The following is a 15,000-nucleotide window of genomic DNA, read 5'->3' as shown; positions in this document are numbered from 1 at the left end:
AAGAGAGAATTACACTCTTGAGCCACTGGAGTGAGAAGCAATTGACTTGAATATCCCCTGTGACATTCTTAAAGAAGCAGGTCATTTTTTTGGGGTCTGGAAAGCTGTCAGTAAAGGAGCGCAGGATGTAATTGTTGGTTTGGAGGAGCTGCTTTAATTATGTGTTTGGTTTAGCCGAACTGACCTGGTGGTTGCTTGGGATGATGTATGTGTCATTGTCCTGACTGAGGAATTTTTCACACACGAACACTGATGTTACTGAGATGGCTAAGCTTGCAACAAAGCTAGTTTTAGTAAAGCAACTTAGTGCTCATTTTGTCATTGCCAGCCAATAAAGGCTTTTAAATAACATTTTACTGCAAAGTTAAAACAGCAGGTTGCATTGACTCACTGTTTTTCCTACTTATCTGCAGTCACACTGGATGAAAATACTTCATTTGCACATGTCTTTTCACACTTTGACTCAATGATTTCCCTGTCTACTGGCCGGCTAATTCTGACTTTTACAGTGAAGCATCTGGGCACATGGGTGGGTGAAAGCAGACAGAAAGTGGGTGGAAGAAGCCTCGTCTCCATATGTTAGACATTAGAGGTCAGCTGCCGCATGTTTGTTCGTGCGCTCGGCCTGGCAGTTTCAGTTACACGGCCCACAAGCTACGCTATTGATCCCCTCACGTCTTCTGTTAAGGTACATCAACTTTTGCCTTCCTCTCTTACATTTAGATCCGGTCACTTACATCAGCAGCTGCAAAGAAATGACATTGGATGTATGTCTTCCCTATCCCCCTGCTTTAAAAAAAAACAACAACAAAAAAACCCAGACACACACACACGTATGAAGCCAGCGAACATATTTGCACAAAATGTTGTGTTGCTGTACAGAAGCTGAAGATCAGGAGCCAGCGTGAGCCTCTGGTGTCTCCTGAGAACTTCCCAGTTGGAATCAACACTGCCTGCAGGAGTGATGCTTGTCTTATTCTGTTTTGCTGATCAGATAACTCGATCACATATTAGCTCGCTGCCACAGCCTGAGAGACGTTTGGATGTGGCTCAGAAATAGGTTATGACACATTTGGATGCATGCTAGCGTCTAGTGGGCCCCTCAACAGGGACGGAGAGCTAAACAAGAGACAGCCTGCAGACAAAGTCTTGATAAAGAACAGACTCTGTCTGTGAGAGCATGCATATGTGTTTGTGTGTCACAGGCTGTTTGACACCTCTCTCAGTGTCCAGTTTTAAAAAGATTTCTTGATGCTTCTTGTCAGTATCTTCTTTTGTAGTGGTCTTTATACCATTTGCTTTACACAGTCTGTGACCAATGCATGGCAGCAACAGTAGAGCTTTTAGCTCAGGGGTGAGGATCTAGTCACTCTCTGTCCTGGAATGCAGTTGACTTTCTAAATCCCCACCAGTCTATCCTGGGGCTGTGGGGCAGGGCCTATCTCAAGCCCCCTTTTCCATGTGAGCCATGTCTGGAATCTCTAAGCAAGCAGTTGGCTGAGTCCCCCGGCCTCGCTTTTTCACGGGCACTGAGCGCATTGATCTCAGAGCGCGATGGAAGAAGAAATTGCAGATGAAGACAGAGATTGCTCACTTGAGGAAGGTAATGAGCTTTGTGACATGAAACCAGCAAATGAATTCACATCCTTTAGAGGGTTTGAGTGTGTTTTGTCTGCTGAGTGTAATTTGGTTAGCAGTGGGGGAAACTGTGTTTGGGAGTTAAAAATAGAAATTGGAAATACATGAGAGGTCTTGCTGCTCTGAACTTGAGCAGGGTGGGGGTGTGGGTGCGCTGGTGACGGGCTCTGAGCGTGACGCACCACCGCACGATAATTATGAAAAAATTAAGCCTGCCTTTTGTGCTTAGTGATGAAAGCAGTTTTATGCTTTGCAGATCTGCAGGTTAGAGCAAAACAGACACAACTCTAGATTGAAAGAAAGGTGGAAAGGATGTAGTAGATGCTGGAAGAAAACAAGCACTTTTTAAAAAAAATACAAATTACTCCAATAGTTAAATCTCCGAAACTAGTTTAGTCCAAACATGTCTGAGAAGAAAACGAGAAATTGCCTTTTCATCTGTGGCTCACGCTTTCAAAGAAAAAGACAAGAAAAGCTGCGTTAAGCAACCCGCAAAATAGTGGCAAATCACTCGAAATTTCCTCCTTCAGCTGTTGAAGAGCTGAACTCTGTAAGAGGTCCTTTATTTTCCGTCATCACCCTCTGAAAGGTACACATTACAGCTCCAGCTACCTGTCTACAAAACAAGGCAGCAGATCAGCTTGCTTTATTGCTTTCCCCCCTCTTTTCCACAGTTGAAGAACCGCCTCCTTCATTCTCTTCTCTTCTCTTCTCTTCTCTTCTCTTCTCTTCTCTTCTCTTCTCTTCTCTTCTCTTCTCTTCTCTTCTCTTCTCTTCGTGCAATGATTGATTTAAGACATCATAACAACAGTACAGGGCTGTGTTTACCTCAGTTCCACACCACATAAAATATGTGTGTTCTGCGTATTTTTAACATGTGATAAAAGGGTAAAAAAAAATGTTCCTGAAGGGACATAAAAGGTTGAAAAATGGCTGGAGGGCTGCTTGCTTTTCTTTAATTCTGTGAACACATGGAATATTTGGGAGCTCCACATGTGCAGGTAGCTCCTCTGATATTTATTTATTTATTTATTTTCATTCCTGAAAAAGTTGAAATGATTGCACCTGGCAGCTTCTGTTTACTCCCCCAGTTTCATGAGGCACTTGATGCATAAACAGATGCTCTGGATATCATCTCCGAGTTTCTCCATTTGTGCCTCCTTCTGTTACTGGGTTTCCTTGTGTTTCGTAACGGAAAGAAACCTGAACAGCTGTTTCAATTTAGCGTTTTCATCTTCAGTGTTGTGTCTGTCACGTTCAATCCAGGATTTATTGCAGAAATTTAAAACTGCATGAATATGTAATGAAGTGTGTACCAGTGTTTGCATATGAGTGTTGCTAACAGTCATTCAAATATGCATAAAATGTTTGTTCTTCATATTCACACACAGACTTTGTTATACCAAGAAGAGAGAATATTATTTATTTCCTTTTCACAAAGTTACAGATGGCTGATTTGCACTGACATGCCCTACTTTTGACTTATGGAAGAATGACATGCATGCACACACACGCTCTTGATGTCGAAACGTGAGTGCGTCACATTTGACCCCTTTTCTCTTTGTGTGTGTGTTTGTGTGTGTGTGTGTGTGTGTCCCTTCCTCAGAACAAACCAAAAGCAACCTAAAGGTAACGTCCCCAGAGGACGCTGAGCACATAAGCCGCAGACAGGCGTCCCCAAATGGGACTGCCCCTTCAAGCGGGGATGCCAAAGGCAGTCGCACAATCCCCCGAAGGCACACTTTAGGAGGAGCTCGCAGCACCAAGGAGATTCTGGCTATGCAGCCGCCAGATATGGACAAGAAGAGGGAGGCCTTTCTGGAGCATCTGAAGCAAAAATACCCCCACCATGCTTCGGCGATCATGGGTCACCAGGAAAGGCTGAGGGAACAGGTCAGTAGGCTGCAGAAAGATCATCGTGTGTTATGTTGTTCGACCAGGCGCACCTGGTTTGAACATAAAAAAATGAATAAATAAACAAAAACTAGACTTCTTGAGATTTCAAATGCTGGGAAGATCTAGTGTCCTGGGCCAAGGTGCCAGCCACAACTTGCCCAAGTTTGAACCCCCCACAGGTAACAGTGTTATGCATTGAGCCACTATACTTTCTTTCTATACTTTCTTATCTGTGGAATAAATAAGTGCATCAACAAGCATTTCAGATCCTATTTTTTAAAAAGAAATCTTCTCTCAACCTGATTTTGAGCTAAATTCATCTGTATGGTAGGTGCTGTTGCTTATGGCACACTTAACAGTTAAAGAACAAGACGTTTTCCTCTACTTCACAAACAGACAGCTTTACTGACTAAGTCCGTCTACACATACAAGGAATTGGGCTCTGTTTTTTTCATTGCTCTCAATGTACTTCACAGAATATTGAAACGGATAATCACAACATGTATAGCATATTTATTTTGATACGTACACAGGTGCAATGCAGTGCAGAGTGAGAAGATGTTGGAATAAATTATATACATCATGACTTGACAGTAAATATTGTCAGTAATAATATAATATTTATTTGTGTACAGTGATGTATAGCTATGTACTTATCAATATAGTACATACAGGACATTTTAGCTGAACTAAAAGAAGATAATAATACTGTTTTTTAGAATTGCATTAATCAGACTGTATTTAATGTTGCGATTTAGTTCAGTTCATTACAGCACGACCATATTCAACATGATAGTACCAGTTAGGTCACAAAGTAAATAACTAGTTTCCACAGAATTAGGTATAAGATATGAAAATGCCTTTATCCAGTCTTGGAATAGATAGTTTTCAGTTCCTTTATAAACTGCAGTTTTATCTGCACAACTCTTTCCTTCCTGTTTTGTTGCTGCAGGTTAGATGTGAAATGTGTCCAATAAATCTGCCTGTCACATTTCCCTCCCACAGCTGCTGTGGAGCAATGAGGTTGTATTTTTATGAAGGAGTTGGAGGGGAAAAAAAGCGGGTCAAACCAGCGGGTCATACTTTCCTGTTTTGGTATCCATTATTTAATTAACAGGTGTTAGTATTAAAATATGCGTTTGTGTGAAATATGCCTTTCCCACTGTTATGTGGGAACTTTTAAAGGTTATAAATTCTCCTTGTGCTTCACCTTTCTGAAGTCAGTAAGGACGTAAGCACAAAGGGAGTCTCTAGGTGGACATTTGGCTCACCTGATCTGGTTCGTTTGCTCAGGGTCAGAGGAGATAAAAGATGGAGGGGAGGCTAGCTGGCTTTGTAGCCAAAACAATCGAGGTAATAGTGAGACTGGCACAAAGCCACAGGGAGCTCCAGGAAATGGCACAAGGTATTGTGAAAGAAGAAAGAATTTTGTGTGTGTGTGTGCTGTTTTCGGGCCAGCCCACATGCAAAGCGATGCCTTTTCATGAGGTGCAGTTTCAATATTATAGCCTAATATCACTCGTCATGAATGATGGTATCGAATTTGCACAGGTTGATCAACCGGTTTGTTTGCTTTCTGAACACAGTGGGCTTGCACTGTGCACATGCATCGTTTTCTCCTTCGAATCAATCACCGATTCTCATTGGTGAGAAAAATGGAGGGGAGGGGGTAAGTGTATATTTGGTGGTTTTATCCTGCGCACGAGTGGGGATAAAAAGGAAGACTTCTGTTGTGAAGTTTAGATAGTCAGACAGGTAAGTTCGGCTCCCGGCTGGGTGGAGTCAGAGTTGCTATAGTGACTCGTGATGTCACAGCTGGAAGGGCTCAGTTTACTTGTAGGTGCCTGTCGGAGAGAGCTGGGATCCTGGCAGTGTGAGATCTCTGTGTGTGTGTGAGTGCAGGAGCGCTCTTAATGCTGTGCAGGCTATGGACCGGAAGGTTGTTTGGAAGCATGGCTCTCTGTACGTGAAGCCCGCGGAAGAATAAGAATAAACTTTTTTTTTCTTTTAAGTACAAAGGAATACATTTATCACAACGGAGACGAGAGTCCAGTCAGAGGGGAGAAGAAGAAAAGGTAGGATACATCGGAAAATGTACTGGTTTCTTTTTTTCTAGACGTCCAGTGCCTTTTCACATGTTAGTGCGCGTGGAAGTACTACAAAGATGCATGGATTGTTGCTCTTATGAGCACACTGAAACGCCCTGGAGTTTCACTATTGCGCCAGAGGCAGCGCGCACCAGGCTGCTGTCAGGTGCTGCAAACTTCCAAGAGGCAAATGCAAAACTTGGTGCACGAGTTTTTCCCCCTTCTCTCCCAAGAATACAAATCGACGAAAAGTATTTAACCGCAACGACATATTTAATTGGGTCGACGCCTTGAGGTGTAAATTATCCAAAATGTGCAATCCCGTGTGCAGCATCCCCGTAATTTTGCCACTTATGTAGCTATAATTGCAAAGCAAATGATCCATTGTGAACGGACGTCTGGGGTTATACCTTAATAACGTGCTGCATCTTGCGTGATAATGATGGTGATGATGATTATATGACAGTATAGCTGTGATTGCTACGCGGCTGGTTCCTGTTGTTGTTGTTGCTGGTGAGTTGAGGTGAAGATTCATACCAGGCGTGTGAGATCTTGTGTGTCATCTTATATTTCTTTTGGCTGTGTGCTTATGCGTAAAAAGATCCGCAATTGGAGCTTGTTGAAAGTTGCTGTGTTTTCCCAAACTTTGTGGCTCGTGCTTTAATGTTTCATTTAATATTTTATGCACTAATACGAGTAGACTAAAGCTGTGGGCTTGTTTCCCTGATTAGGCTGCCAGGACAGTTCCGGTTTCTTTTTTATCTCTCAGGGTTTTGGAGAAGGTTATTTACTCAGAAAAAAATCAAGGCTGCTACTTGCCGCCTGTAAACATGCTGTTACATGGTAGTTTCTTTTGTTTTTTGATGAGCTTGTATAAAAAAAAATGTTATGGGTCATTCCGGAGTCACAGAGAGCTTACTGTCTTTATTTGTAGGTGACATGCAGTTACTCTGAAAATGTCAAGTTTTATGTCCTGTGAAGTTCTTCTCTCAGCTGCTGAAACACTGAACTGAGATGAGAGATCTGCTGGTGCTGACTGTCAGTTTGCAAAGCGTGACACCTTCAAATTGATTTTTTTTTCTTTTGGAGAGAAACTGCATATGTGTTACTCAGACATGTGGGATGGGATTCGGGCGCTGATGGGTCTTGAATACATCGTGTCCAGGATGAAGATACAAGACGCTGTCAAAAAGCAGGCAGCTTTCGAGCACCAATGCCTGGAAAATAAATTCAACGCTGATAAATGAGAAAAAGATGAGTGAAGAATGCAGTTGGCATGATCCAATTCTGGATGTCAAGAATAATGCAATAACTCACTGCTAACAGAAGCAGCAGAAAATGAAAATAATGACAAGTTTATTGAAGTGTTTGTCATTCGGTGTCCTGAGGGGTGTAATTATTCAGATTTAAAGGAAAAAATAACTGCCAGAAAATGTGTCATCTTGCCCACAACAACATTCTTGTGAAAGTGTGGGAAAAAAATAGACCTGCCACCGTTCTCACGCAGATTCAAACATGCCTACCATACAGGAAAAGCAACATCAGTGGCGATGCGTGCTTCAGAAGGAAGAAGCAGGTTTGAGTTACAAAGGCGGAGATGCTTCAAGGTCAACCAGAGGTTAGGAAGATGATATTGTGTCAGCCCGAAAAGTGATGACCCCAGTCTTTTAGGAATAATCACACAGATACCCTCACACATAGCTACAGACTGCTTGCCTTATGCTTATAAAAGGGGTCCCTTGATTCTTGATTCTTCTGTGATCTTTAAATCCGCAACAAAAGCAGAAGTGTTTTAATTTCCTCTGCTCTTCATTGGGTCTGCAAAAAACCTGGATTCCACCCAAGGGAGATGAGATAAGATCCCGTTGGCCTGACCGCCACCTATCCTCTCATCCCTCTCCCCCTGCCCAGGGGCTTAGACAAGCACAAACCGAGCTGCTCGACTGGTCACGAACACACACACACAATGAATTCCCTCCTTCCGCTTGTGTGCCAGTGTCTGTGTTTGATGAGCTGTGACTTGCCAGGCTCCGGGTTTCTCTCCAGAGTGGGGCGGCCATGTTAGGACAGCTGTCTGCAGCTGTGGGCATCATACAGACAGACAGACAGACTGAAAGGTCTGCACCCCCAAGCTGTGATAATCTGTTGGCCTATGTCTTATGAGGGCACATATTTCAAGATGGGCAAATGTTTTTGGGAAGGAGATGCTCATAATGCAGTTCTCCTGCAACATGAACGGTCAGAGTGTGATCTGAACAGTTTGTTCTTTAATTAAAGAGAGTTTTTAAACAAGACTTTTTAAGGCACCCAAATATACCAAATATACAGGGTGCCATTGTCATGTTGTGTTCTGTGCAATTACCATAGGTATTGTATTTATGGCACACATGTTTGATAAAACGTGAATTAAGGGTATATGGTCACAATAATGTGTGAGTGATAGGGTAAAGTTTTCCAACCAGTCTCTGTCAGTCCACCAACCTGCGGTCACGATATTTGCGCAGGGGTACAACAGAAAGTTGCCTCACTATATATTACAACCAACAGTGGACTCTATCAGCTACCCAAACACAGGTCGCTGATGTAGTCATCCAGTCGGCCAACGCTGCAACACATGTGAAACATCATGCTATGTCTAAGCCTCTTTTTAATCCATTTGTCATGTATTGGTGTGAAGGTGGACCCGAATGCAGATTCTTTAGACCGGGGTAAATGAACAAAAATCAAGCTTTTATTCAGGTAAAGAAGAATAACTGCAATAGGCAGAAAACAACATCCATAAATTAAATGGGGAAAGACTCGCAGGCAGGCGTGCAGGAAAATAAACAGTAAGACGCAACAGTGATCTAAGACAGACCGAGGCTATAAATAAACACGTGAGGAAACCAGGGAGATGGGAAACGCCAGGGTAAGAGACGCAGCTGAAACAAATCCACAATGACGAGACAGGGCAAGCGAAACAAGATACTAAAAACAAAAGACTACCAAAATAAAAACATAAAAAATAGCAAAACTAATCTCTAAGCAAAATATTAACTGAAAACAATTCACTGATACCAAGAACTCAAGAGTAAAGACAGTGATCAAGAATAATCGATCTCAGAAGCCAATGGAGCATTAAATCATAAAGAACAATTCAAAAGTCCAAAAGGGAAAAACCCCGAGTCCAAGGCATTGCAACATTTAGGCACATACTTTTCTCTGTGTGGCCCTGCTACACTCTTGCTCCCTGAAGCCAAGGTCAGCTAGATAAAACTGGCTTCAAACATGCATAGACTCCATGAGAGAGATGCAACCGTGATCAGAGAAAAGAGGAAAAAACAGAAGAAGTAGCAGAACTAGTCTTGGGGGGAGTGTTGTTCCTGATTTTAAGTAATCTGCCCACACAAGAAAAGATCATTTGTCATTGTCCCTTCCGGCACAATAGTCGTGCAGTGACTGGGACATCACCATGCACACATTCAGGTGTTGCATGCTGAAATATTTAAAACCACGGATGTCTTTTCACAAGACACTCCCTGTGTTGCACCTTGCATCTGAAACCACACAATGAGTCGGTGTGTCCTGCAGGTCTGCGGCAGAACATCTGTTTTTAATTATCAAACCCTGGAAATGGCTCTGGATTGCTTTTTAATAGCATCTGCCACCTCTGCATGAAGTAACACTTTGAGAGCTGCTTTCGGTAACACAAACAAGAACCGCAAGGTTAATGACGGACAGGCACTGACCTGCCAATTAACCGGGGTCACGTGGCGGGGGGGGGACGCAGCACCCCAACCGAGGGGACAAGTGGTTTAAAGAGTGGCGCCACGGCTGTGTCTAATCCCGAGTGTCGTTGGGGGTTTGGGGTGGGGGGCGGTTAAGCTGCTCTGACAGAGGGCCCTGATGGACCTGCCACTGATCACTGCTGATAATGAGTGAAGCCAGACAGAATTTTGCACACTGTCTCAAACGCAATGCCAGTGTGTTAATCAGACCAGCTAATCAGGTCTGAGCTCTTTTCAGTCTTCTCTTCAGAGCCGTATTAGCCCTTCTTAAAGTCGCACATCAGCAGTTATCTTCAGATGCATTGTTGGCTTAACGTACAGGTAGTTGCTACAAGGATCTGCAGCAGTCTGATGTATGGGACACGTTTAAGCTCACGCCCTTACATTCCTTTGTTAACACTCAGGAGCATTTCTAATACAGCGGTCGGAGCCCAAGGAGCCTTACATGAGAGTAACTGCTTATATTATTTCATTAACATTGCTGCTCTCTTACAAACCCTAATAACTAAGCTACAATGTTCAGGAAAGGGTGATTAGACATTTGAGTAAAGCACAGTTTGATATACGATGAGTCCCATATTAATTAGTTGTATTCAGCAATCTTAATGGATTCCCTGATCATTTTCTAATCCACCTTTTGCTGGTTAAGATTGCTTAAAGATGAGCACAGTATCTCTGAGGGTCCTTTTTATAAGCATGCTTGACCAGTCAACTGTGCACATTCATGTACCTCTGGTATGAAATAACAACCTCTTGGTCATTTGGTGGTATGGGGATCATTTCCATCCTTTATTGGCCCTGCTGACTTTTTGTCCAAACTTGCAAACTTTTGTCTTTAAACTTGCAGCTTTATTAAAATGGAATGTTATCCTGTCATCGCCACTATGTTGCAGAGATAACAAGCAAGGCTGCTCCTGTAGGGACTCTGTGTACAGGAGAAGGGACTCAACGCCATGCTAGCCTTATTTCACTTAGCACTGACTTCATTATTATTAACACTGTCCCTGCCAATAATGTTAAATTATAGCAGTCAGTGTTTTCATATCATATCATATGTGGTCGTGCTAAAAATCAAACTTTCTGTTCTGTCTTTTTAAAATTGTATTTACATATATTCATAGAACAAAAAAGGTTTCTGCGAGGTCTTGAATAATTAGAGATTCGCAAGTGTGGTAAGTTCAAAGCAGGACCCATTGATTACATCCAGCGAACTCTGCAGTGCAGTTTTAATTCTTCAATATTAGTAGTAATAATATAAAAATATGGCTTGCAGTAAAGCCACTCACAAAATTTGCATCGCATCTTTTCCTTTAAAACTCCAAAGTTAGAATCATTATTATTTTAGAACAACTTTAAAATTTTAAGGTGTGCTGGAAATAAAAAAGAGGGATGTGAGGTGAAACAATCTGGATTTAAGAAACCTTAACTTTAAATGAGAAGGAATGTCGGGTAATATATTTAGTGTAATTAGATGGTACAATTAAATGTCTGCCTGTATTATTTTAAAACTTAAAAATAGTCATATTTTAGTTGCTTTAGCTTGCTTGGTGTTAAAATTGCCAAATGAGCTTGCTACTGTATACACCTGCTGGTCAACACATGAGCATTAACATCACCACTATTTGACTAACGAACGGTCCACAACAACACGCCTGATGTGGAAGTTTTTTTCCCTAATATTATTTCTCCTCCCTCAAAATAAGTCTAGAAACTTTGAAACAGCCATCTGAGAACTACAAACCTTTAGTGTGCAAGCTAGCCTCCCTCCTCTATTTAGCATTGCAGATTTTTTATTTATTTATTTCTTTTTTTACCTCTTTCATGCTGTAGGAAAACAAAGAAGGTAAAAGCTGCCTTTGTAGTGCTTCTCTGTTTTAAGAGGTAAAGTTGCAAGTCGAGTTGACAAGAAAATGTTCTAAAAAGAGTGTAAATTCAATCTACCCTTTATCTTGTTTACTAGTTTTCATTCTAACTTGATGCTGTAGAAAAATAAAAGGTCAAGGAAAAATGTATTTGCTAGATAAAACATTTTCGTCAGACAGACTCCTGGGCTCAGTTTCGCTTTGGGTAGAAGCCTGAGTAAATGCCAGATTCATTTACAGTGTTACGCTCAATGCAATGTTAGTTTAACACAAAGTTAAAGTAAAGGCATTACTCACTCTGAGCAATCTTAACATAATACACTTCAAATTACAAGTAAGGGCATGTATTATCTATTGAAATGGATTTTGAAAACCATCCCAACACTACAATATAAAATAAGCAATATTACTTTATATCATAAATTGTTATTGTTCTTATATATAGGCCAAGAGATTCCAAACATCATAACTAGGCAAAAGGGGCTGTTTTACCCCTTTTTTGTGCCCTTCTTTTGCAAGCCTTTGCATGCAACCCAGCATCTGGACTCCACCTTAGGCCAAAGGTATGAGCCTGACTTCAAAAGGCACACCGAGAGGATTTTTTACCACTGACAGGACCAGTTCTGAGCATCTGGTTCAAACTTCATTTTGATCTCCTGCATTTATTTCCACTTGGCCCTTCTCAATGAAGATAAAGGCAATGCAGTGTTAGGTGCACAGAGGAGAGCAGTGCAGCAACGCTAGTCGAAGTCGGTATAGATGCAAAGGTTCACACAGGTTTTACTGTTGCTAAACAAGACGATAAAGAAGATAGGGAACACCTGGAATGTAGAGTACTGTATAGCAGGCAAGTATGGGCAGATACTGGAATTAATAAATTAGCCGGTTTGACAGAAGTAGAGCGTGTGCTACAGATTCAGTTCTTTACCTTAGCTCTGGTTCGTGTTTATACAACCCTTCACACAGTCGTGCAACTCAGCCCGTGCTACATTGTGTTTAGCGGGCTGTTTAACACATTGCAGTTAGTGCTAACATGACAGCCAACAAAACAAGTGTGTCATAGAGTGGAAACATGATGGTGACTTAGCACCTTAAGCTTTAATTTCCACTGCTCTCCGTTGAAGAAGAGGACTTGAATCTCACATAGCAATTGCGTAACCTCAAACACATGGGCCAGCATTTTGTGTCTATTTATTTGTGTGAATAGCTACTTTTTGGTCTCATTTGCAGCTCAGCAGTAAGACGCTGGAATTAGAAGTGGATAACAGACACTGTATGCTACGGCCAGTCCTTGGTGAGGAGGGGGAAGACAGTGAAAACTAATGTGGATCAGGCTTACTGAAAAGTTCAACCTATTAGTGATTATCTGTCTTTTTTTGTCTGTCTGTGCACACAAACACAAAGACACACCAAAAAGCTCTCCTCTGGGAGAGCGGGTATAATAAATCTTAGGTTCGGTGGAGGAGCTGTGTGGTCTTTGGTGACTTGTTAATTAGGCACGAATAGCAAAGCCATTATCAGGCTTGCTTTCATGGGAGTAGAAGGAGACTTGACACTTGACAAAATACTGTGACTTAGAACCAGAAAAAATGGCCTGTTCATGGTAATCAAAAAAGGTGAGGTGGAAGAAAATCAAATTATGTTGCCTTGTTTCTATTAGATTATACAGTGTGTGTGACATCATAGAGGATACAGGATTAAAAGTGCCCTAAAGAGAAGAAAGCCCTCTTTGTCATGTTGACCACAGAGCTACACACACGCACGCATCCTCTGATGCCCAGATATGCACACAGGGTGGCTTAAATTAGACCTGGAAAGTCCTTTATTTTCCCCCCAGAGAGAGAGACGCTCTGTGTTGACAGCCCAGGACGTGGATGTGGTTTTTGGCCATGAAGGAATACTCTGTTGCTTTTGTGTTATTTTGGGATGCTCCAAGGGTTGGGAACTACGAAACCTGTCTTTCTGTTGATAAAGTCATATTGAAGAGCAAGTCTGAACAGAACGTGTCTCTCCAGCCCTGTCAGCAAATATTTTGCATGTATTTGTTTGGTAAGAGAGACAAGAGGGTGAGAAAGGGAGATTTTTTTTTTGTATGTGCACATTTATAGACGTGTGCAAATCGTTGCATGCAAGGCTAGTACATGATCTGTCAGTCTAAGTTTAAGTCTGGGCCTGCTTTCTTATGTAACGGCTTTGAACGAGTGCAAGGCCTGAAGCACAACAAAGCTTTTTAACAAAGGAGCACAAATAGTTTTTGTAATTATCCCAACATTCAATAAAGCTTTCCCAGAAACACTGCAGCAAGGTGATCATACATATATTTTCATGGGTGTGTCCATGTGTTTATACTACTGGATAAGGGCCTGCCAAGCCCTCGAGATCCTTGGAGAAGGGTCTTATCTCCTTGAGACACAAGTGTCATCTTTCTGTCTTCAGTCGCACCCTCAGGCAGTGCGATGGAAGCTGAGATTGGGCTGAGAGTTTATGCTGAAGCTGCTGTTTTAAGATAAATGTATTTAGTTTTTTTCCTTTTTTATCTCAAAATGGAAACCTCATGGAATTTAAAGCTGTTTGCAGGAATCCGATCTTTTGCACCCCTCAGATGTTGGAATGGCCTGAAAATAAGAAATATTGAGCATCATGACTTGTGCAGATGTCCTTCACTCTCCGATACAGTCTTAGTGTTACACAAATGTAAAAAGTACACAGAAAAACAATGGCTTCCCCCTGCTGTCTGCCTGGTGTGGACTGTGTGTGTTTGTATTGTGTTGCTGGATCGTTAGGGATGTGGGAGAGTGTGTGCATTGGACTGGGCGCAGGGGGGGGCATCCGCTGTGAGGTAGAACAGAAAGAGAAGGAAGCTGGACAGGGCAGTTGTACTGAGTGCTTCGAGAGCTGAAATAACACTGGAGGAAGAAACCCTGTTTCCCTTAGGCCAGGGAGTTTCCAGTCTCACATGGAAGTCACCTTCGGAAGAAGACTGTCATTTCTGAAGCATGGTAAATGCTGTCTTCACATATATTTATTTTTTACATCTAATGTGGAACTTGATTTTTGCTTGATCATATTCATTTAGCTAAATCTGTACTTTTATTCTTGTATGCAAAGTAAACGAATACGACACGAAACAACCTCGTGAAGTTGGCGTTCTCTACTTCATGACCACACATTGACGATTACATCCGATGGGTTGCGCAGAGTTGCCGTTTTTTTAACCTTGCTTGTTCAGTGGAGAGGGCGATGTCTGCTAGTGATAACCCTGGCTCACTTGTATATGTGTGAGCAGATAAAATCAGTTGGGGAGTGTTGCTCAGCTGTTGTCCAGCATGTCCTAAGTGGTGTAAGAGATAATCATCCTGCAGTGCACTGTGGTTACATTTGATTTTTCGGTGTAATATTTTACGAATGAGATGGTAACAGTCAAGGTTACTGTTTGCATATACATTTTTGGAACTTTTTTTTTTAAGTAGTAGGATCTTATCTTTTCACACTTCCATGGTCAGCTGTAGATGCTATAAATGAATGCAACAATTAAACAAATATAACCATCTCTGGAAAGGTCATCTGGGGATTTTGATGAGGGGATTAGAGGAGGAATGCATCAGAGGTGGGAGGGAGGGAGGGATTCGGTAGCAGTGAATAGGAATGGATGACTGGGGGATTTTGGAATAATGTCATTTAGGCTAAGGTAGACAAAGGGTGATGGTCTGTCCACAGACATACAGACTGAGAGCTGACCAGCTGACTGAC

The 15,000-nt window shown here is 42.0% G+C and overlaps 1 protein-coding gene across 19 annotated transcripts in view; it reads left to right on the top strand.

Annotated features, from left to right (window-relative positions):
• Positions 1 to 15,000, top strand: part of kiaa1217 (KIAA1217 ortholog) — a 126,343-nt gene that overhangs the window by 72,484 nt on the left and 38,859 nt on the right. For 14 of the 19 annotated variants that reach the window (XM_086306402.1, XM_086306398.1, XM_086306394.1 and 11 more), the window contains exon 2: positions 3,245 to 3,531. In XM_086306402.1, coding sequence (XP_086162528.1) covers positions 3,245 to 3,531 — 287 coding nt within the window. Of the gene's footprint in view, positions 1 to 1,529; positions 1,604 to 3,244; positions 3,532 to 5,319; positions 5,610 to 11,922; positions 14,250 to 15,000 lie in introns of those variants that run through there. The other 5 variants (XM_086306410.1, XM_086306407.1, XM_086306404.1 and 2 more) reach the window with 4 other exon arrangements.

Source organism: Aulonocara sp. 'chitande type north' Nkhata Bay, linkage group LG9 (genome assembly GCF_057382095.1).
Source record: "Aulonocara sp. 'chitande type north' Nkhata Bay isolate Kocher_YH1m ecotype deep benthic linkage group LG9, A_spYH_male_GT1.1, whole genome shotgun sequence".
NCBI lineage: Eukaryota > Metazoa > Chordata > Actinopteri > Cichliformes > Cichlidae > Aulonocara > Aulonocara sp. 'chitande type north' Nkhata Bay.
This window is presented reverse-complemented; position numbering and strand designations above follow the sequence as displayed.